The sequence below is a fragment of the Nicrophorus vespilloides genome, unplaced genomic scaffold (assembly GCF_001412225.1).
Source record: "Nicrophorus vespilloides isolate i.1.1-1 unplaced genomic scaffold, Nicve_v1.0, whole genome shotgun sequence".
Classification (NCBI taxonomy): domain Eukaryota; kingdom Metazoa; phylum Arthropoda; class Insecta; order Coleoptera; family Silphidae; genus Nicrophorus; species Nicrophorus vespilloides.
Genome location: NW_017098345.1, coordinates 1 through 22,750, shown reverse-complemented (window position 1 = coordinate 22,750; position 22,750 = coordinate 1). Strand labels below are relative to the sequence as shown.

The 22,750-nt window shown below is 38.6% G+C and overlaps 6 protein-coding genes and 1 non-coding gene across 11 annotated transcripts; 3 read left to right on the top strand and 4 right to left on the bottom strand.

Moving 5' to 3' along the window:
- Positions 1 to 63: 63 nt before the first annotated feature.
- LOC108562223 (anaphase-promoting complex subunit 10) lies at positions 64 to 890 on the bottom strand. Of its 2 annotated transcripts, none has more exons than XM_017920492.1 (3): positions 653 to 890; positions 358 to 594; positions 64 to 313 (listed from the first exon to the last, which is right to left on the bottom strand). In XM_017920492.1, exons 1-3 carry the CDS (start codon positions 753 to 755, stop codon positions 87 to 89), a joined length of 567 nt encoding a protein of 188 aa, XP_017775981.1. In that variant the 5' UTR covers positions 756 to 890; the 3' UTR covers positions 64 to 86. The 2 variants fall into 2 exon arrangements, with proteins under 2 accessions (XP_017775981.1, XP_017775982.1); XM_017920493.1 differs by having other exon boundaries at positions 64 to 301; positions 653 to 878.
- A 171-nt stretch (positions 891 to 1,061) lies between these two features.
- LOC108562218 (Bardet-Biedl syndrome 7 protein homolog) lies at positions 1,062 to 4,775 on the top strand. Its single transcript, XM_017920488.1, has 13 exons — positions 1,062 to 1,276; positions 1,336 to 1,459; positions 1,556 to 1,670; positions 1,731 to 1,860; positions 1,912 to 2,099; positions 2,151 to 2,340; positions 2,395 to 2,591; positions 2,646 to 2,763; positions 2,815 to 2,967; positions 3,022 to 3,224; positions 3,281 to 3,445; positions 3,577 to 3,686; positions 4,387 to 4,775. Exons 1-13 carry the CDS (start codon positions 1,175 to 1,177, stop codon positions 4,755 to 4,757), a joined length of 2,166 nt encoding a protein of 721 aa, XP_017775977.1. The 5' UTR covers positions 1,062 to 1,174; the 3' UTR covers positions 4,758 to 4,775.
- LOC108562219 (alkylated DNA repair protein alkB homolog 8) lies at positions 4,692 to 7,159 on the bottom strand. Its single transcript, XM_017920489.1, has 4 exons — positions 6,845 to 7,159; positions 5,491 to 6,588; positions 5,252 to 5,401; positions 4,692 to 5,193 (listed from the first exon to the last, which is right to left on the bottom strand). The coding sequence occupies exons 1-4, from the start codon at positions 7,004 to 7,006 to the stop codon at positions 4,777 to 4,779; spliced, it is 1,827 nt and encodes a 608-aa protein (XP_017775978.1). The 5' UTR covers positions 7,007 to 7,159; the 3' UTR covers positions 4,692 to 4,776.
- A 69-nt stretch (positions 7,160 to 7,228) lies between these two features.
- Positions 7,229 to 15,591, top strand: LOC108562217 (THO complex subunit 2). Of its 4 annotated transcripts, none has more exons than XM_017920485.1 (18): positions 7,229 to 7,366; positions 7,568 to 7,972; positions 8,195 to 8,328; positions 8,387 to 8,640; positions 8,712 to 9,031; positions 9,116 to 9,937; positions 9,993 to 10,455; positions 10,521 to 11,084; positions 11,136 to 11,712; positions 11,770 to 11,866; positions 11,930 to 12,104; positions 12,179 to 12,371; positions 12,433 to 12,470; positions 14,455 to 14,613; positions 14,692 to 14,749; positions 14,804 to 14,892; positions 15,012 to 15,076; positions 15,425 to 15,591. In XM_017920485.1, exons 1-18 carry the CDS (start codon positions 7,305 to 7,307, stop codon positions 15,459 to 15,461), a joined length of 4,512 nt encoding a protein of 1,503 aa, XP_017775974.1. In that variant the 5' UTR covers positions 7,229 to 7,304; the 3' UTR covers positions 15,462 to 15,591. The 4 variants fall into 4 exon arrangements, with proteins under 4 accessions (XP_017775974.1, XP_017775973.1, XP_017775976.1 ...); XM_017920484.1 differs by having other exon boundaries at positions 12,430 to 12,470; XM_017920487.1 differs by having other exon boundaries at positions 7,230 to 7,366; positions 14,819 to 14,892.
- A 210-nt stretch (positions 15,592 to 15,801) lies between these two features.
- On the bottom strand, positions 15,802 to 17,581 carry LOC108562221 (aldose reductase-like). The gene is made up of 5 exons (XM_017920490.1): positions 17,406 to 17,581; positions 17,030 to 17,197; positions 16,860 to 16,976; positions 16,410 to 16,808; positions 15,802 to 16,351 (listed from the first exon to the last, which is right to left on the bottom strand). The coding sequence occupies exons 1-5, from the start codon at positions 17,487 to 17,489 to the stop codon at positions 16,160 to 16,162; spliced, it is 960 nt and encodes a 319-aa protein (XP_017775979.1). The 5' UTR covers positions 17,490 to 17,581; the 3' UTR covers positions 15,802 to 16,159.
- Positions 17,582 to 17,784: 203 nt separating this feature from the next.
- LOC108562224 (cytochrome b-c1 complex subunit 8-like) lies at positions 17,785 to 18,747 on the top strand. The gene is made up of 3 exons (XM_017920495.1): positions 17,785 to 17,884; positions 18,356 to 18,517; positions 18,585 to 18,747. Exons 2-3 carry the CDS (start codon positions 18,364 to 18,366, stop codon positions 18,677 to 18,679), a joined length of 249 nt encoding a protein of 82 aa, XP_017775984.1. The 5' UTR covers positions 17,785 to 17,884; positions 18,356 to 18,363; the 3' UTR covers positions 18,680 to 18,747.
- Positions 18,748 to 22,527: 3,780 nt separating this feature from the next.
- On the bottom strand, positions 22,528 to 22,611 carry Trnal-cag. Its single transcript has one exon. It is a non-coding gene; the product is annotated as a tRNA-Leu (tRNA).
- Between the last annotated feature and the right edge of the window lie 139 nt (positions 22,612 to 22,750).

The following is a 22,750-nucleotide window of genomic DNA, read 5'->3' as shown; positions in this document are numbered from 1 at the left end:
TATTCGATTTATTTTTTAAATCTACTTATTTCTGTCTCAGTCTTTTTCCTTTTTTTTTTGTTGTTGTTATTATTATCTCAACACGTTCAACGTATCGTTGCGAACTGCTGGAAATCGACGGTTGAAAAGTTGTTGAAATTGTTGATGGCGACGTTGTGGTTCTCCTCGCTCGGACTGTGTATCTTGATCTGTCTCATGTGCGTGTCCCGTCCGTTCTGGTGATTGCTGGTCACCGCTATCTGCACCATGAACATCCTGATCGGCTTCTCTGATAAATCTTTGATGGGAATGTGGACCCACCCTGAAACACCATCTGCTTTACTGTCGATGACAACTCTTTGTAAATCATCACCGTACCTGAAGGCTCCGATAGGATGATCACCTCGATCTCCTGCAGATCATTGAAATGCGTGCCGACGCGAATCGAGATCCTGCTCGGCGTGTAGCTCTCATCCAATTTGTAATCTGTGTATATGTAAATGTCACTGACTGTTGTCTTCCTCTGGAACTGTATGTTCACTAGGTGCGGGAGCTGCCCATCAGACTGCCAATAGGTATCACATCTCTCATCCCTCAGCTGATCCACCCCAAATCCTGAAAAGCAAGTTCTGTTTTAACTAATCCATCAGATGAAATTATTCAGTTCTCTTGCCTGGTTTGCATGAAGAGAGGCTCCATATCGCGTGGCATCCGACCTCCCTCACCTTTCCAGACCTCTCGTTCTTCACAGGATCCGGCTCTGGTTTGATGCTCATCGCCTTCCTCTTAGTCCGATTCGAATTTGTAAATTTTGCAGAAGCGATAAACAAATCACATAACCACAATCTCGGCACCGCGCAAATTCCTAACGGTCGCCGTCTACCGATGGAATCTTGAACCTTACGAACAATTCGAAAATTTTCAGTGTTTCCCAAACTTTATCGATTTCCACAGATGGAGGTGAAGCTTTGTACCAAGAAGAATAATATGCAGCACTTGTCTACTGTTACAACAATTATTGTTTAAAACATAAAATTTTAATTATTTCATAAAATTTGAATTAATTAGCTCATGTTTTATCGTAAATAATAAACCGAAACTTGTTTGAATGTTCGGTTACCATAGGGACAATCCAAGAATATCAATAAACAAGGAGAAGTAACGCCGCAGTGTTTAGTGCAAAGCTTTGTTAGAGATGGAATTGGAATTAACTAGGGTGGATTACACCATAATCGGGGTGAATTCTAACAATTGCATGAAATTGGTGCCCATCGATAACAACCGCGAACAGCAAAAGGTAATAATTTTTTTTATATAACATACATAATTTAATTAATTAATTGCAATTACCTTTAGATAGCCGTAGCCGATAACGATGGAGTCCTGCAGGTGTTCTCCATCAGGAAGGAAGACGTGTCTTTACACTTCAAGACGCTGCCGGGTCCCAAATGCACGTCCCTGCAACTTGCTGGAGCTCAAGGTAAAAAAAACAACAAATAAAAACAAAACGATGTTTGTTGCCATAGTCAACGGATATACACGCCTACTTAAATTAATTCGTACTTATTGTTTGAAGGAACGCTAAGCGATAAGATCTTCATAGCCTCGGAGAACGAAGTCCGAGGATACACGAAGAAGGGAAAGCTGTTCCTGAGCTTCGACACGAACCTCACCGAGCCGATCTCCTCCATGTATTCTTATTATTAATTTGAGAAATATTTATAATTATTTAATTAACAATTTACTTTAAGGTATGTCCTGGGCAGCGATCTTTTCATCTGCGGTAAACACATCTACAATCAGTATCGCGACTGTAAGGACATCGGCTCGTACCTTTGCGGTGATCGCATCGTCGATGTCATAGCTCTGTACCCGGAAAAGGTATTCACTTAATACAATTAAGTAGACTTGATTTAAAATTGCTATTTACAGTCCTATCGATTGATATCTCTAATAGCTTGCGAAGGTCGAATGATCAGGACTCTGGAGCACGCCCGAGTCACTCATAGCATTGTGATCGAAAGCTCTCCAACTCTTCTCTACATTTACGAGGAAGAAGGCTCAAAACACGTCATCTTCGGGACGGTAGATGGCAAAATCGGATTATTGGATTTGGATAGGTATTATCAATTTGCTTTAATTAATTAAACTTAATTATTAAACTATTGTAGATCTCATTCATTCAAGAAATGGTTGATCTCCAATCCCGATAATTCAAGCGCCGTTTCTTGCTTGAACTGCTACGACTTCACCAAAGATGGAATCAACAATTTGATAATCGGTCGCAACGACGGAAATATCGAAGTTTACACCATCCACATCTCCGACCCAATGGACCAGGCCGTCCTGATCTTCTCATACGTAAATTAATCTCGTTTTCCTATTACCTAACACTAATCGATCAATCGAAATTAGAACTGCAACGAAAGCGTGACTTCTCTGCAATGCGGAATAGTCGGAAGTGTTGGATACGACGAAATCCTAGTCTCAACATACACTGGGAGGATCTTCGGGTTAACTACGGAGACGACGGATAAGAACGTCGGTGGAGATAGTACCAGCGGCAACTATATTTTCTCAGTGGATACAACGCAAAAGATCATCAAATTACGGTAACAGTAGCGTCAAATGTACAAATTTTATTTACTACTTAAATTTTACTTCAGCAATGAAATTGAAGAACTTCAAGGCTCGTTGGTGAAGGAGCGCGAGAAGTATCAGTCTCTAACTTACAGCTTCATGGACGATTTCTCGGCCATCCCAACTTTAACCATCAAGGATTCAGTAAGTTCAAAAAGCATTCAAACTTTTCGAAATTATTTAAATCTTCTACAGCTAGTACTCTCCAAATCCGGGGCGTCTTATACTTTAACTCTCGAGGTTCCAACGGCCATCGACAACGTGCTGCTGCAGAGCGACGTTCCCATAGACCTATTGGACGTGGAGAAGAACTCGGCTGTTGTGAGTTACAGCGAAGCCGATCCAAAAGTAAGCGCGTAACATTGAAAACATCAAATTGTTAATATGTGTATTCTTCGGCAGAAAGAGAACTATTTATTGGCAACTTACCGCTGTCAAATAAACACGAACAGATTGGAGGTGAAGATCCGAACAATCGAAGGACAATACGGCACTCTACAGGCTTACGTAACACCTCTGATCCAACCGAAGTTCTGTCAACTTCGGCAGTACAGCATCAAGCCGCTTTCGCTTCATCTCAGGATACATCATTTTGATGAGAATCGGTAAGTGAATACTTGTTTTTTTTTTCTAAATCAAGTTTAATGTTGTCAACGCTAAGGCCCTACAACGTGCTCACCGTGAAAGGCACCTTCAGCTTGGCAGAGATCCACGCTTGGATCAGCAATTGCTTGCCCGAAGTTCCCGAAAAACCTAATCCCATGGAAGACACCGTTCTTAACTTTCAGTCGGCTTTCTTGGACACCATGCTGCAGTGCAAATACATGTAAGTTTCTTTATTGAAATTCAATGCTTTCTCATACATTATATATATTGGAATGCGTTTCGTTAATGTTAGTTTACTTGGCGACAACATCTGCATAGCCTACACTTAACATTGATGGTTGTTTTCTTCAGGAAAGGAGAGGGGATCTTCAAATCCGACAACGTCTCGACCATCTCGATTCTTAAAGAATACCTGAGCAAAGAAGCGACTAGGAAGAACACTAAATTCGAAGTGAACGCTGGTAAGTGAAGCCATATCCACCAACCAATTTCTTAATTGCTACATACAACGACGCATACACACTAAACTTTACCAATTATATTTTATGCGCATACAATTTTGAATATATCTAGAAACTTACAAAATGATGATAACAAAAATAATTTATATATATATATTTGTAACATTAAAATATAATTATCAAATTTCCAAAACTCCAATTTTGTTCAGCAAGAAAACGTTATATAAAATGTATATGATTTTTTTTTAAATTTAAATATCAACATTTGTAAGTCTTCAATGATATTTCGATCTCTAAATCAAAATTTAGTTTCGTTTTGATATAAATAAACTTTTCAAAAAAAAAAATACTTTCGAAAAGTTGCAATATTTTCGTCAGTTTTTCATAAACATTTTAGAATCTATGCTTTTCTTTAGTAGGTTTTTGTAAACATTAGTTGTATAGTTAAAAGTAATATAAAAAAATTTCTTGTGTAAATTGACAGATATATTTTTAGTTTCTTTTCTTATATGCTAAGAACTTAACACCACTTAACACCGATAGTATTTGAATTGGCTTGGGTTTCTTTCCCAACTTATCATTAACAATGACGTTAAGTCCTTTATATATTATACGAGTTGTATTAGTTCCCAAATTGGCTTAACTTACGTTCTTTTTGTATTTGCTATGAAGATCTTAATTTTCTTTTCTTGTCCAACAGCAATCAATGATGACAGTATAAATCATGTTCTGAATATGATCGATCCAAAGCTGAACGGACATATACAGCTGGCCAACAAGGTGGCGTTGATGGACGCGCTGCAAGAGCTGGAGATCAACGACGAAGAGTCTGTGGGTTATCTGACTGAGAACTACAGGAATTTGCTTGTGAACAAGGCGAGCATTCGGGCAGAGTTCAGCAGCCAACCGTCCTATTTGGACAGGCTGCATGGAATCATAACGGACTTGTACATCGATTACTATAAATTTAAAGGAATGAACGTGAAGGCGAAGGTGCCCAGACTCCTGGAGGTCCTGCAGAGGTACACGTACACGGAGCTGCTGCACATATTCAGGCCCACCTACGTCTGAAGATGAAGCAATCTCTCTCTCACTTGACCTTCTCGAAGACGATGCACCAGTTCCCTTGCTCGTAGTAACTCTCGATCACCTCGACGTCATCGAACGTACGCACCAGGTAGTCCAATTCGTTCTCTTCGAAGACGTGATAGTACCTGAGGAACTCGTCACTTATTGTACCCTCGTTCAGCAGCTTCCACGGCACGAAGAGGTCCTGGTGCAAGAACTGCTTGCGATTGGTGTGTATCGGCAACGTCACCCTGTCGAAACTGAACTTGATCTCGTCCTGCTCGGTGATGTCCGTCTCGTCCTTCCTGTTTTTCCTGTTCTGCTTCAGGTAACTGGACTTCCTGTAGTAGTTTTGGTCCTTGGCCCACACGTAGATCAGCGCCCTTCCCCCAACCCGTAACACACGTATCATTTCAGAAATCGATTGCTTTCGTCTCTCCTGAAATCAAAACACATAAATGTGATTCTACCAAAAAAATGCAAATCGGTAACTTTACCTCATTCGCCAAATGATGAATGACTGCAATGCAAATAACACCATCTGCTATACCGTCTCTCAGTGGAACACTCAAGCAATTGCAATTGAACACATTGTATCCACTCTCCACGCAAAGATCCAATAAATTAAAGCTTCTATCACAACCCATCTGAAACATACATTGATTGCCTTTGTTATCAAGTTTACACTCACTTATATAATTAATAATTATTGGATACAAATTGAACTTTTACTTACATCAAATACATTTTTGTTAATCCCCATATACTTTCCATTCCCGCAGCCAATGTCCACGACGATGGAGCCCGGCTTCATGGAGAGAACGAAATCAAGGACATTGGGCCACGGCTTGTGTCTGGTTTCGTTGAAGTGATCGGCAATATCCTCGTAGACCTGGTGCACGTGCGTGCTCTCCAATTTAGCTGCAATTTCGTTGGAGATGTCCTCGGCTTTTCGTCTATGCGAATCGCATAGACTCTTGTAAATGCATTCGCATTCCCCTTGTCGAATTCGACGGAAGGTGAACGATACCCGGACACCTCTCTCGTTAGCTGTGATCCCCTTTTCGGACGGCACCACGTCTAGCTTCCTCGGAGTGATTCCGTGCGTCCAATCATACCTGCTCTCCCCATTCATGATAGTCAACGACCTTCTGGGAACGAAGACGGGAAGATGCTTGCCATTCCTATGTCTAAAGTCCATAACGATATCGGAGCTCAAGGATACGGAGAGCAGAGGTTCGTCGAAGGCGCTGTGCGTATCCACGTGCGGCGGAATACCCTGACCTGGTTTGTAGTGATTCACAGTCAACTGATCCGGCCGGAAATCCAGACCGCGACTCTTCAGCCTATCCCAAAGGAAATCGCACTCGGCTGGAACTCCCACCTCCAAAGGCGCATCCTTGTCCACGTTATTTATATCGTAGCGAAACTCGAATCCGAAATGCTTCACCTGCCGATGCTTCATCACACCATCGCCGCCCTCATCCTCATCGAAATTAACCAGAGACAGAAGCAGTTCCTCTTCGGCCTCGCTGATGAAGTCCGGAACCACTTTCAAGCCAGGCGGCTTCACCCTGAAATCGATCGGTCTTACTGCCGGCAGCGTTTCAGAGTATCCAAGGAGAATGGGTTTGTTGTCCTGAGCGATCTTCAATTTCCCATTGATGTGCTCGAACGCATCTTTCGCATTCGCAAGATTTTTAAATACCACAAAGCAACAAGATTTGCCTGGCAACATGATAATTCTATCCAGAGTTCCAAACGACATGAAGCTCTCCATCACCACTTCCTCGGTTAACCCATTGGATAATCCCGAATTGCACACCACAACATTCTAAAAGAAAAAACAGAATTATAACTTTGACTCGTACAAGTGTAAGATTGTATATAAAATAATATAGTTTTAGTATTGCCACCATAGCAGATTGTGAATTAAGAACAATTGAAGCACCTTAACGGAAAGTTCTGATATTTTAACAGAAGGTCTTTTATTAATAGATCTAAGTAATAAGTATTAACTATTTGCAATTGTTTTAGAATTATTGATCTTAACCACAAAAAAAAAAGAAAAGTTTCCTATAAGAACTTACTTTGGTAGGATTCGAGGTGGAGCACGGGATGCCCGTCTCCTTTTCCACAACAGCGTGGCATTTCCTCATCTTCCTTTCCAGCTTCTTCAAAGAATTTCCACTAGGTTCCATTTGAAATTTCAATTCCTCGCTCTCGCAACCAAGAACACATGATTCCGCCATTAGTACTGTTGGCAACCTGGAGGAAACTAGAAATATGTTAACTCAGGGTCAATATTCTTAAAAATCTCACTTAAACTTTAAAAGTTTTCTCTTAAAAGTCCAAAAGTTATTCGAGATCTGCACACGAATGCAATTCGTTATTTGCAATGCGCTGCTTTCACAGTGATTTCCACTAACTGGTTTGCTTGGATTTCGTTCTTTAATTTCTTTAATGTTGGTAGAGGTGTTAAAGTGAGTTCGGCGCGGTGTGTGTGTCAGATGTGTGGTCAGATGCAAGTGTAATCAAATCGAAGTGAAAATGGCTGATGTTTTGTCTCCTGATATTTGGAAAAATTGGGAGAAATCAGGAAAGAATGAATTGTAAGTGTTCGAAATTCGTGTGCGAATCTGAATCGCTGTGTTTCCGCGATTCTGGCGAACCCGAACGTTCGCCCTTCTCGCGTCTACCCACCATCAAATGTAAACTGTTGATTACAAACATACCCAGCACTGTTGCACAAACACATTGAAATACATACCTAAATACATTGCGAACCTAACCTAACTAACTAATTTTTGCAGCACCAAGTTCTGTGTGCAGCTCATCAAAGATGAATCGAAGAGTCCAATGTTTGATCACTTCACCGAGATTGCAGGCAACCTGAATGATCTTATTATGAACGGAATAAATGGAGCGGTGAAAAAGGAGTCGGTTGTGAATATTCTACAGGAACTGGTTACACTGCACAACGATGTGCCATCGATTATATTGGACATACTGAATATAGCAGATGCTGAAACATCCGGAACGCAGAACGATGATTCCAAAGAGCGCTTGAATTATTGTTACATTATTAAGGAGTGCGAGAAATTTTTATCAGACAAACTCCTCAAGGAACGCCTAGAGATTGATTCCCTCCAGGAGGTTGGCATTTTGAAGAACCGCACATTCTACACAAAATTTATCAAAGTCAAAACAAAACTTTAGTGAGTATAAATCAACTGGTTTATTATTTTCAAGCACATTTTTTTTTTGACACATTTGTGAGTTAAGCCTTTTTCATAAGTGTTTCCATGTTGTGCTAGAGAATTTGTATGTGTAGACTCTTTATTTCTATGAAGGTTTGATCTAAAGTTTTGATGCATACTCACATTATTCAATGAGGTTTGTAAATTTTTCTCAACTAAATCTGATTATATTTCTTTTAGTTACAAGCAGCGAAAATTCAATTTGTTTCGCGAAGAGAATGAGGGCTTTGCTAAGCTTGTGACGGAATTGAATCAGGAATTCAAGAAGGATATGAAGCATGAGGAATTGTTAGATGCAGTTCAATCTCTTATTGGTAATTTTTTGGAAATAGCAGTGCGATATTAATACAAATGGTTATTTATTTTTTTTAGGTTGTTTCAATTTGGATCCAAATCGCGTGCTAGATATAATATTGGAGAGTTTCGAGAATAAACCCGACGATGCGCATCTATTCATTCCGCTCATAAAATCGTATATGACTGATCCCAAAACTATATCTGAGGTGCTGGGTTCAAAGTTTACTCTGCAGAAGAATAGCGATGCTGCAATACCTCGATCTCTGTACGTTCTAGCAGCTCATCTACTCCAGTATAATATAATTAACTTGGATGATATTTATATTTGGGTAAGTGTAGAAATTTGATTTCAGTTGGGGGTGGTAATGAATAAATGAAACGTTTTCTTGAATGATTACAGTTTTCGCCTGACGATAAAGTGATGGTGAAGGAATGGGACAAGGAGATGAAGGATGCCAAGGAGTACGTGCGAAAGTTGTCAATCATTTCGATAAATAACAAGGAGAAAGAGGAATCGCCGGAGGAGAAGGAGAATCCGATGGAGAAGTACAACACGAATCAGAAATTGAACTTGTGCGAGGCCCTGCTGACTGTCGGAGATTGGGAAACGGCGCAGCTCCTGATCGGGAGACTGCCCGAACACTATGCCGTCAATCAGGAGCCCATCGCTAAGGCCCTTTGCAATCTGCTTCACAACGTAATCGAACCAGTCTACAGATCGTAAGTTTTAAAACACATTCAAATCAAACAAAATCAATCAATGAAACAAACCAAAACAAAAACACAATAAATCGTAATGACTAGAAATTGGAAAATGGGCAATATTCGGGGGAAAACGATCGCGCCCCACCGGAATCCGAAGGCGCCGAAGCGCGCCCACACCTTCTTCGATCTACGAGACGATGCCATCCCGATGCTGATGGTGCTTGGACCGTCCCTGCACTTCGATCCGATCCTGCTCTATAAGATCGTGAGGTTATCGAAGGTGGCCTTACTCCAGGACGGTATAGATGCCACGAAACCACCGCCCAGCGAGGATTCACTCTACTACGACATCGTCAGTCTGCTGGATCACTCCGTCCTGCCAGCCCTCTCCTACTTGGACTGCAATTGCTCGATCGCCGAAGAGATTTGGAGTCTCCTCAAACTGTATCCTTACCAGACGCGTTACTGCCTCTACAGCAGATGGAAGAACGAGACGTACACTATATACCCGGAGCTGTTGCGTAAACGCGGTGACTCCGAGAAGCGTATCAAGAACATAATGAAGAGGGTTAGCAAGGAGAACATCAAACCGGCGGGCAGGATTATCGGGAAGCTGACGCACAGCTCGCCCGGTTTCCTCTTCGACTACGTTTTGGTGCAAATCCAAGTGTACGACAATCTCATCCATCCCGTCGTCGACTCGCTCAAGTACCTGACTAACTTATCCTACGACGTGCTCGGCTTCTGTCTGATAGAATCGCTGGCCAACGCCGAGAAGAAACGCGTTAAGCATGATTCCACCTCGATCTCCAATTGGCTCCAAAGTTTGTCCTCATTCTGCGGGGCCGTGTTTAAAAAGTACAATATCGAACTTACCGGATTGCTGCAGTTTGTCGCCAATCAATTGAAAGCGCAGAAAAGGTATTGAATCACCCTATATCATTATGAATGACATTACATTAACGTTTGCTTTAAGTTTGGATTTGTTGATCCTGAAAGAGATCATCCAGAAAATGGCAGGAATTGATACGATCGAAGATCTGACTATGGATCAGTTGAATGCCATGTCAGGTGGTGAACTACTTAAGGTCGAAGCAGGTTACTTCAGCCAAGTGCGTAACACGAAGAAGTCCTCTCTCCGCTTAAAGGACGCCATGGCCGATCAAAACCTGGCTGTAGCTCTGTGCTTGCTCATCGCGCAGCAAAAATACTGCATAGTGTACAGGGAAACTCAGCAAAGCCACTTGAAATTGGTAGGTAAGCTATCCGATCAGTGCCAGGACACTCTCGTTCAATTCGGAACCTTCCTCGGCTCCACCCTCTCAGTGGATGAATACGTGAACAAACTACCGTCCATCCAGTCGATGCTTTTGGAACACCACATTCCCAACGAAGTCGCGTTTTTCTTGGCGCGACCCATGCTCCATCACGCCATCAACGTAAGCAAATATTCCCAACCATCGCTGTAATAATTGTAATTATCAACGAATCATCATTGTTATAGATAAAATATGATCAATTGCGGAAAGCCGATCCATCGAAGAAAGTTCCCAAAAATCAGAAGTACTATGAGGCAGCGTGCGAAGTGATGTCGCCGGTTCAGAAGTCTCTCATCCCGCTGCATCTGCCCAAGGTGTGGGACGACGTATCAACTCAATTCCTCACAACTTTCTGGTCACTTACCATGTACGATCTGTCCGTGCCGGATGAAACTTATCAGCAAGCCATCAACAAGATAAAAATGGCCTCTCTGGGAGTTGCCGAGCAGAATCCCAGCAAGGGGAAGAAAGAAATTGAGAGATACAATACGCTCATCGAGAAGCTTCAGGAGGAGAAAAAGAAGCAGCACGATCACGTCGAGAAGGTCATGTATCGCTTGAACCAGGAGAAGGATTCCTGGTTCCCCTCCAAGTCAGCTATGAACGACACCATCACCAGATTCCTGCAACTCTGCATCTTCCCCAGGTGCACTTTTACAGCGATCGATGCCGTATACTGTGCCAAATTCCTGCACACCATACACGCCCTGAAGACTGCGAATTTTTCAACTGTTCTTTGTTACGATAGAGTAAGTCATCCATATATATATTTCTTACATGTTAATTAATCTTCCACTTAGTTGTTCTGCGATGTGACATACACTATTACTTCGTGCACGGAGAATGAGGCGATGCGCTACGGCCGTTTCTTACACGCCATGCTGGAAACGCTGATGCGCTGGCACAAGTCCAAGGACATCTTCGACAAGGAGTGCTCAAACTTCCCCGGCTTCCTCACCAAACTCCGAGCCAACAATCAGTCCGAGAACGTCGATCAAGTTGGTTACGAAAATTACCGGCACGTGTGCCACAAGTGGCATTACAAGCTAACCAAGGCCCTCATCATATGCCTTGAATCCAAAGATTATGTGCAGATCAGAAACGCTCTTATCGTCCTGATCAAGATCATTCCTCAGTTCCCGGTGCTCATCAAGCTGAGCCAAATCTTCGAAAAGAAGATCTACCGTCTAGCGGAGGAGGAGAAGAACACCAGACAAGACCTGTACACTTTAGCCATCAGCTACGTGGGGCAGCTGAAGAACAAGATCGCATCCGGCAACATCATGCATGACAACGAATTCCATCATCCAGAGAAGGAGAAGGCCGCCAAGTCGGTCGATTCCAAGACAGAATCGAAGCACAACGGAGACTCCAAAGGTAACTGTTATTCGATTCGTGAATTTAATCAAAAATTTAATAATAAACGAGTTGCAGAAGTCACTAAAGAAAGCAGGGACAAATCCGATCGCAAAGAAAAGCGACAGGCTAGCGAGGAATCGAGAAAATCGCAGAATTCTTCTCAGGACATTATGTAAGTTTCATTTCATTCGTTTAAAGCTCGTGTTAGTAATTGTTTGCTTGTGTTACCGTTTAGTTTGAACGAAAGAGTGAGCGAACGGGAACGAAGCAAAGAAGAATCACGCGAGAAACACAATAGAAAGGAGGAGAAACGAGAGGAAGTGGACAGGGAGAGAGAGCGGGACCGTGAGAAGCGCAGGGAGAGGAAAGAGGAGAAGATATCGTCGGGCAAGGACGAGAGGCAATACAGGGTGAGTCTCGGGATTATGTTTTTTTTTTTTTTACTTCGTGAGGTTGAGGGTTATCTTTTCGTTTTTTCTTGCAGGATGAACGATATATAGAGATGGTCAGTCCGAAGGATGAAATGCGGTATTCGGGCCAGAACGAGAGATATTACGATGAGAGGAGTACGAGCTATTTCATTAGAGATTTCAGAGAGGAGCGCGACGTGGCTTTGAATAATGGGAACAATTCCGGAAGCTCCAAGCACAACCAGGAGACCAACGACCCTGATAGAGGTGTGTACCATCGATCAATGTTGAATGTTATTGAAATTAATTGATTTCTATCTTACAGCAGAAGCTAAAAGAAGAAAAATGGAAGGTCCATCATCGAAGGTTAGTATCGGAGTGAGATAGCACCGGTGCAGATTTCAGGGTTGGTACCTTGTTGTCACCTGTGGGAGATTGGGCTGAAGCACTTAACGACAAATAAGAGGATGGCAATGAAAATATGTTAATTGAGAGTTCGGTGTTGTAAATGTTCTAATGCTAAGTGTTCGAAGTGGATAGAAGATTCGTCTCGGGGTTTAATTAATAAATGCACCAGTGCACGAAGCTCCGATGAGAATTTGGGGGAAGAATCGAAGCGGAGTGAGAGAGACTTTCCAATATTCGTGTGTTGTGTGCTTTGTTTGTGTGTGTCTGCCAAAATCTTCAGAATTCATTCATTTACTTAATCGCAATAATCCTAATAATCGATGATGATGGAATGCTTGAGAAAGTTGAGAAAAGGAAAATTAAGTATCTCCGAGATGAAACTTAACGAAGTCTCGCATCAAAGGAAGGAATTATCACTGAGTTCAATTTGAATCCAGAAGCTGCAATGCATGAGGAGATGGATCAAGTAAGCGCCACTGCTCATTTAGTATAAGCACAAAACCACAAATAATCTACACATTTTGGCAATACCCACATAACCAATATTATTATTTTTTTGATGATTGGATGAAGACATCGTTTCACATTAATTTCAACGAAGTGCACGTAAATTAATGCACATTTTGGATCATCTGCAAAGAGATTAATTGAGTATAGTCAATAGTTAATGATTTCGGATGAAGAGTCCAAGGAGAAGAATTGAGTCATCGTAAAATTATCTCAATTGTACAAATATGATGGTCCACGTATTGAAGTTTTGCGTTTCTGAATTTCATTTAATTTTTTCTGAAGAAATGGTATGGTCGAGGCAAATTCGCCTTCGTAAATTAACAATCAATGGTGATGACGAAACAACGAGGAAAAGTTAAAAATTATGGATTCGAATTGGAAAGGAATTTGTAAACTTGGGATAAAGTTCGAAAGGAATTCGTTTCGTTGGAAGTTGAGAAAAGTTGGAAATCAATGGATGCGGAAAATGGATTCGAAAACGCGGATTTAAAAAGGAAACCCATGGATGTATGAAATCAACTCAATCGATGAATCGCGGAGAGGGAAAAAGCGAAAGATTATCAATTTAGATATCTAAATCTAAAATCTAAAAACCAAAAAAAAAGTATATAGTAGTAGAAAAAGCGTGCAGCCAAAAGTACGCGATCTTCTTCAAAACTCCCCGCCCGCCTTCCACCCTGTTTAAATAATATTGAAAAGTGTTCACACATCAGCCCAATCTTCCATATGCAATTACTGTGTTTTTAAAAAGGACCACCTTGGTAAGTATGCTTACGTTACTACTATCCACTCCACCTCTCTCATCGCTCATCCATCATTCAAATTCAACTTTTTCTTTCTTCGCATTTACTCGCCCATCACTCCCCTTTTCTACACTGCATGTAATACCGCCTCTTTCCGACGATCAACGACCAATCCAGTCGACTCGCGTTTCCGTTATGCAACCAATGACAACCCTATTATATCATTTGTTTTGCAATTATTGGCGATCTGTGAGCTTAATTTATGTTTTGTATATATTGTATTTATCAATTATTCAATTTTCAGCTTTAGTTTTTTTTTTAATGTAATTGTACTAAAGTCGACTGGATTCCGTATATTTAAAATCTCATAATTTCAATCGATTATTACTATTTATTTTGTTTAATATTGTAATTTTTTGTTATCAATTATTGTTATGTATTATTGCTTTACTGTATCTCTATCTAACTCTTCTCTCTCATCATCGACGAGAAGTGCGAGGCGGCGATGATGTCGTGATTTTCGTTACGTTAAATCCGGTGTCTCGGCGTTCGCGCGCGTGTGTGTTGTGGGAGGGGCGTGGGCGTGGCCTCGAGCGACGAACCGCCCACTCGAACCGCGACCCCCGCCCCGCATCGAAAGCATGAAAAACCCCCTAATGTATGTGTATCATCCCCCTGGTTGTCTGCAGAGTTACAAGCACGAAGACCGGAAAATGCTGCAGCAAGTCGAGTATGTGATTGAGAAGATGGAGAAGAAGGAGCGGTCCGGCAAGTTGAAGGATAAACGTGAGAAGCTCAGCGACGAGGAGAAGGAGCTGAGGAAGGAACGAAAACTGGGCAGAAAACGAGTAAGTGTCTAATTTTAATTATCAAATTTAGAATTCGTGAAAAGACTTTCGTGTTACATCTATTCTTTCTTTTTTCAGGATCGAGCTGAGGAGGCGCTTCAAGCGGAGATCAAAAGGAAAAGGGACGAGGAGAAAGGTAATGAGTTTTCGCAATCGTTCGACTCGCAAAATGAGTCTTATTATCTTATAGACAGTAATGTTTCAGCTGCGAAGATGATGCACCAGAACGGCGAGTTGGTCGAGTCTCCTCACGCACGCGAAAAGTACCATCATTCTAGGGTAAGTCGCCGGTCGTAAACGCGCTTCTCGCATGTGGATTGTATCAAAAGTACAAACACCTTCTGCATAATCCACGTACGCGCCAACACTTTAGTGAATATCGTCTTGTGTTCTTGCAGGAGATGTCGCCTTACCTTCGGGAAAGGGAGAGGTCGCACGATCGCGTCGAAATCAGGGAGAAACAATATCCTTTTTAATGCGTACAGAATAGAATAGAATAAGACCAGTGATTCCCAACCGACCAGGCATAGAAGAGTCCGTGTGAGTTGACGCATTAAATTCATCACAAGAATAATGTTATTTTGAAAGAAAAGAGAAAAAAAAGATTTATATCCTGTTTTTTTTTTTTATATAAAGATATGTGTGTGTGTGTGTAATTGTGGGTACAAAATAATACACTTTGATCTACAATCTACGCTTTTCTTTTCCGTTCGGTTGGGAATCTCGGGTTTCTTTGATATTTAAAAATTAGTTTTAAGATTCACGCAGCAGTTGTTTTGTTTTGTTTTTTTTTCCTTAACGGACGATTCACTAGACGCGGCGGAACGGAGGGCAGCAAACGGAGGTGATCGAGGCCCAGGTTCTTTTATAAAGGATTTCTGTTCGTCGTTTTTAGCACTTAGTTTACCATTCGGTTTCTAGACGTAACGAAAACAAAACAAATAATGGAAGAATGAAAGAAAGATATAAAAAAAAAAATGAAAAACGTAATCCCGTAAATGATGTATTATATATATATATATATTTTATCGATGCTCTTCCTCCTCAAGAAAAGTAACTCCTCCCCTTCTCCGCCCCCCAACCATATTTCTCTCTTTCTCTGGATGATGATGTGCAGTTCACGGACGATGCGACTACTTTTCCGAGTTGTTGTTGATTATTATTTTTTAGTGAAAGTAAAAAAAAAAATAAGATTTGCGAAGTAATTTAATTCGGATATTAACAGATATTTGAATTATGAAAAAAAAAAACAGAACTGCGTTTTATATGTATTTGTACTGCGGGAAGAAAACAGCAGAACGTGTACGTAGTGCGTAAGGAAGTGATAAATATTTTGTTAAAAATAAGAATAAAATTTTCAATTTAATTCATACTCAATATTTTTCTCTCTCTCTTTCTGTGTCTATACCACAACAATGTTTGTTTTCTCTTTGATAGAAGCTACTAGATCTGCGTGAAACGTAACAATATGGATCAAAAGGCCTCTGGAATTGCTTAGAGTTTTTTTGTTTGTTTTAGAGGTGGTTGTGGAAGCGTTGTGCTGTTTTTAATATTCAGTGTTGAAAGGGTAGTTCGGGTGATCGGCGAACATTGTCAACGGACACACCCGAACGTTCTTGTTGCAGCTATCCAAGTACTGCACTTCCTCCTCGGACAATTCGAAATCGAAGATGTCGAAGTTCTCGAGGATTCGACTCTTCGTCACCGATTTCGGAATCACGCACACGCCCAAAGTCAGCTGAAAAACAATTCTTCAGTTATTGTTAATGACGAGGATGGATGGAGGAGATACACACCAAATAGTTGAGGACGACCTGAGCGGCAGTCTTGTTATGTGTTTCGGCGATCTCGGCCACCTTCGGGTCGTATATCGTCGGTTCGGGGAATCCCGGCATGCCTGCATTCTCGCTCCGCCCCAAAGGACAGTACGCGGTGACGACGATGCCCTCGCCCTTGCAGAACTCGATGAGCTTCTTCTGATTGAAGTTCGGATTGCACTCGACCTGATTCACGACCGGACGAATCTTCGCGACCTCCAGGACACGTCCAATCTGCTCGCTATTGAAATTGGACACGCCTACGTTGCGGACCAATCCCAGAGCGACGCACTCCTCGAGCGCCGCCCACGTTTCCAAGTAATCGACATCGCTGTAAGCCGTCTTCCCTTCACTCACCGGCCACAACGACACGTCTTCCTTAAAAGAAATGTACATAAAAATCAAAATACTGACAATCCATTCACTTACTTTGAATGCGAAAGGCCAATGGATCAGGTACAAATCGATGTAAGACAGATTTAGAGACGCCAGAGTCTCTTTCAGCGTCGGCATCACGTTTTTCCTATCGTGGAAATTGTTCCAGAGCTGAAAAATTGAAAGAACTAACTGCTGTTGTCTTTTTTAATAATTGACATTACTTTGCTTGTGATGAATAGCTCCTCCCTCTTGACCACGCCCTCGTTGATCTTCGACTTAATTGCTTTACCAATCACAGCCTCGTTACCATAGAACCAGGCGCAATCGAAGTGCCTGTAACCGCAATCGATCGCATCCTCTATGGCTTTCTCAAGTTGCTCGGCGGAAGACTGAAAACAAAAGTTATAAATGTCAACAAGACAGTTACCTATGACAACAACAAACAACAAAAGCTAAAGTCAACAAACGCTTGTTTAGATCTGTTAAACTGATTTTTAAATAAGCAAATAAATCGTAATTGCCCCCACATAAACCGTTTCATCTATTGATATAGGTTACACGCATAAATTGTTTACAGATATCTTTCTTCATGTTTACCTTGTAAGTGCCGAGTCCGATGGCAGGCATTTCGTTGCCATTGTTCAAGACAAGCGTTTTCTTCACTTTGTTGCTCGTTGCCATCGTCGAATGAAACACGTTCCAATACAAACACTTGATATTGTTATTTGCATAGGAGCAGCTGACGTTGCAATCAACGATTTCAAGGTAAAATGCATCATCCTTATCCTAATCCTCAACGATCATTATACCCAGAAATACTTGAAAAATTATTCCATATTAATTTTTAAAAAAATAAGTAAATTTCTAAAATTCTTACACGGAAATAAATTAAACGAAACTCGTATAAAAGCCAAATGCATTTACTCGTTTCAAAATTCCCGCCAGCTGTAGCAACAATAGCGTTGCCAACCCAATTACGTGTATTTAAGTTGGCAGCTGGCGATCAAATCTGACAGCGATTGTCAAAAATTGGTCTGCGCCCGAAAAATTGGAAGTACTAAGGGATTAAATCACAGGTAAAGTTTTATATAAATAAATTAAGTGTTTTTTTATTTGTTGGTGAGTAATTAATAATTACTGCAAATTAAGTGAAACTGTTTGTTGTATAATTCTCTTGATCTTAGTTTTTATAACAAGTTACGTAACTAACCTCAAATCGTAACCAAAGTCCAAAATTATTGATTTCATTTGCTTCTATTTTTCTTTTATTAACAATTGATTTCTATCTGTAAGTTCGTCATTTGTCTTATGTAATGTTTTGTTTCAATTGGATGTCATAATCACTTCAGTCACTTAGAAGTGTCAAAAGTCTTGTTTACTTGATTATAGCAATTTTAATGAATGATTTATCTCAATTTTATAATAATTTTGTTACAATAAATTGTCAACTTTATATAATGAATAATTTACTTAATCAAGTTGGCTTTAATTCGTCTTTTTATGTATAATAAGTTGCCTATACATGTTCATTTGTTTTTCTTTTGTAGTTTTAGAAATGGGTCACGGATTCGGAGAATTGTTCAAACTCAGGGGCATCATCACCTACAGGTTGTCGCCTTTTGAGCAGAAGGCTTTCGGCGGTATCGTCTCGCACGGCATCCCGAACACGCTTCGCAGGATGAAGGAATCCTTCCTTTACGTCGTCCCACGTAAGTTGTGTTGCATACAGTTTGGAAAATTTTATTAAACAAAACAAAAAATCGATTTCTTTTGCAGCACTAGCTCTTGGTTACTTGGTCTACGACCAAACCGAGAAGGCGCACATGAAGCTGATGAGGAAGCAGCCAGGACAGTTCGACGATGATGTGTGAAGAGATATGAACCTTTTAAATAAATTATTGTAGTAAATAATCAATAAAAAATTAAAGTAATACCATAACTTCAATTGTATGAAATAAATTAACTATATAACAGGTGTTTCTCAAGAAGATCTAACATTTGCTCTGTATAATTGGTTGCAAGACTTCTATCCTACTCTGTCTGTCTGGTTGCGGTCTTATCTACAAGCACACAATCATCAATTCCGAGACTCAATTTTGGAAATTGTTTATATTACTTCCCTATGAGAAAGGTGGTGGAAGGAAGAAGAAGAACAGGTGTTCCACAAGAACTTATTTTGGGTCCTATATTTAACAAAATTTCTTAGAACAGTTGAAACAATTTATTATTGTCAAATGTCAAATAACTCGTAAACCACCGCCCCTCCATAGCTTCTTTTTGTTTTTATTCGCATTTTGTTTCAATTTAAGCAAGGCTTAACAGATATTTAGAAACAAAAACAGATTACACTTCCATTTTCTACAGAAAAAAAAAACTAAACTCACTTTTGTTCTGTTGTTGTTATTTTTTTTATTGTTTCATCTTGAAGCACATTACTTTTGTATTCGACAACACATCAATAATATTTGTAATATCTATCATACTATAAAACGCACAATTTTTTATTAAAATCAGACCAAAAGTTAAGCATAATCAGTCAAGAAAATATATAAATTCGTTGCATTTCAAAGAACAGCAAATTTTAATTCATTAATTAAAAATTCGTTAATTAATTACATATTTCTATTAAGAAATCGTTTATAAATGAAAGTTTAGTCTACAAAGTTCAACTTTAATTGTTAAAAATAAACTTTACCGAATACAAAAATTTTGTAAATAAATACAAAATTTAGTAATTGTTTAAATAAAATCAAAAGATACAATAGTTTTTAAGTATTTGAATTTGAACTAATAATAAAACGCACAATTTTTTTATTAAAATCAGACCAAAAGTTAAGCATAATCAGTCATGAAAATATATAAATTCATTGCATTTCAAATAACAGCAAATTTTAATTCATTAATTAAAAATTCGTTAATTAATTACATATTTCTGTTAAGAAATCGTTTATAAATGAAAGTTTAGTCTACAAAGTTCAACTTTAATTGTTTAAAAATAAACTTTAACGAATACAAAAATTTGTAAATAAATACAAAATTTAGTAATTGTTTAAATAAAATCAAAAGATACAATAGTTTTTAAATATTTGAATTTGAACTAATTAAAGTGAAGTTCACATCAAAAGTAGAATTTTCTAAGATTCAAAATATTTGTGATTCTTTCAATTAAATTAAGTTTCACTGTTCATAGAAATGCAACGGAAAAGAGTATAAAGATAAAGGTTTTTCAATAAATGAAACGAATAAATAAATCAACAATGAAAAGAAAACGTAGTGTAACAAAGATTTATTACGCAACACACTCACAGATTAGTATTAGTAATAGTAGTAGTTGTATTTATCCATTTATAGATATATATATCTTTTTTTTTGCCTTCAATTATTTTTAAATTTAATTTTATACATAATACATAAACCACATCATCTCCAAGTTTTTTTCTCCTTCAATATATATATATATATAATTTCTTTCAAATTCACTCTTTTTTTCACACAATAAGATTCTCGTAGTGTCCTCAACTCTTCACAATATTCGAAATTTTTCAATATCGTATTATTTTTTTGTTAATTTTTTTTTCGTATCAAAATATTTGTTGGTTTCTTAATATATAAACACATTTCATTTTCTTAACTATACATACATTTTGTTGTTTTCTTTTATTTTGTTTTCTCCGCTCGACTTCTTTTGTTGTTTTTTTTTTCATAGCTATCTAAGGGGGGAAGTAATTAAAATATATATATATGTATGTGTCGTATATATGTAAAATTAGTCTTTGCAAACGAGAGAACAGTTTTACGGTGTTTCTGTACGTTTATTTTTATTTGTTTCTTTTCCCCTCTTCTCAGTTTGCTGAGGAAACATCTGAACACTCTGTACATCTCCCGTAATAAATAGTTATTATCTCTATATACTCGCAATATATTCATCATATGTATAACATCGAAACATATACAAACAGCAATATTATTATACTTTCTTATTTATAATTTTTTTCTTTTAATTCACATCATACAATTTATGTTTAGTTTATTTATTTATCCTCACACCAAATCACCTTAATTTTTTGTTTTTTTTTTGTTTCTTGGATTTTATAGTCGATACATTTATACAGACAGACAGGGTCCACGATAACCTGCCGAGTATTTTCCAAAATAACACAGGTACTTCAATTAGAAGGAACGAAAAAAAAAACGAAGAAATTTCTTAGAAAAGTGCAACAGTTTGGTTATTTGTTCTTTGAAGTCACCACGGTTACTTGTTGATACATCATGGTTACGATATATCAAGAACAGCTAGATTTATAATTTGTTATTGCATAAACTGCAATTCGCACGTCAATTATAGTTGAAGTTTTTCCAATTGAATTGCATTAAAATGTAATTGCGTAACATGTATATGTTAAAGTAGGACAAGAAGCTTTTGTTGCTAAGGAACTTGTTGATTTACCGTGGCGACTTGATGATGATAGCAAGCGATGTTCACGTTGATCGTACAATACAAATGAACAAGTCGTCTCTTAGCAACGGATTTATTCTACTTGTTGATGCTCTATGTGTGTCCCATCCATTGCAGAAAGAACAGAGAAAACGACAATAACACATTTATATCCATAGCAACGGTCTGACATCTTTCAATAATATACACACCTCTCTTTTCATATATTTATATAGAACATCTTGCAAACAACAACGAATAAATATGTATATATATATTTAATATTAGTGGTTTTTTTTTTAAATTTATTATTTTTTAAATATGTTTTTTTTTTGTTTTGTGTAAGAACGTAGAGGCACACGTATTGCGTTTATTATTTTTTTTTTTGTTATAAAACTAATGAAACCAACTCCGTTCGCGCGAAATTTTTGCTCGACCAAAATCGAACTTTTTGTTTTGTTTTTAAGTTTTAAATCGGATTGTCCTGCAATCACATATACAAATTTTCCTCCTCAAGATCAATTTTATATATATATATTTTAAATATTTCAATCTATCAACGAATATAACCTTACACAATCATACAATTAATTTATTTTAATTATTATATTTTCATTTTCTTTTTTGTTAATATACAAATATGGATTTTTGTTCCCAAAAATATATTTTCTCTTTCTCTCTCTCTCTCTTTTAAGTTTTTTGTTTTGTTTTGTCATCTTTTGTTTGTTAAAAATTATTTGTTTTCCTTCTTTTGTTTATTTCGCTTTTGTTTCTCTATTCGAAAATAGTCTCCGCCCCCCCAAAAATCGGTTTCTCTTTTGTTTTTCTCTTTTGTTTGTTGCATCGTCGCCTCCTTATTTCTGTTTTTTTTCTTCTAAATCAGTGCTGGCGAATTGTGCGTTCCTTAAGCGCTGTAATCGAAGGATTCCCATTCGGAGAAGCGCGAGTCCTGTTTCTGAAGACGCTGAGTGCACTCCTTCAAGTAAGAGTCGTTAAGACGATACATCCCCGAGTTCGCTTGGTACATCAGTGTTTCCAAGATGCGTTCATTTTTGATGGCCTTCGACGGTAAAACCACCTGCAAACAAAAAACAACAACGAACATTAAGTTTACATCTTTCAATTGTCAAACTTTGACAGAAAATTTTTGATTTGACAACCTTCAACTTATTAATTTAACCGAATTTCATATAATATAATTTATAATAATAATAAAGTAAGTTTGTTTGTTAAAATAAATTAAGAGGTCATCAGGTTACTTGAATCAATCTCGAGTAAAAGGATTGTCAGAAGTGGGATTCGAACCCACGCCCACAGAAGTGGACTGCGACCTGAACGCAGCGCCTTAGACCACTCGGCCATCCTGACCTTATACAAGACTAAATTTTATAGTTAACTAATATAGATCGACTCACATTCAAATTTATCAATTTAAAGTTAAAGATACAAAAAATATATATATATATTAAAAAATAGTCCATAATCATGCATGCTAATTAATATATTG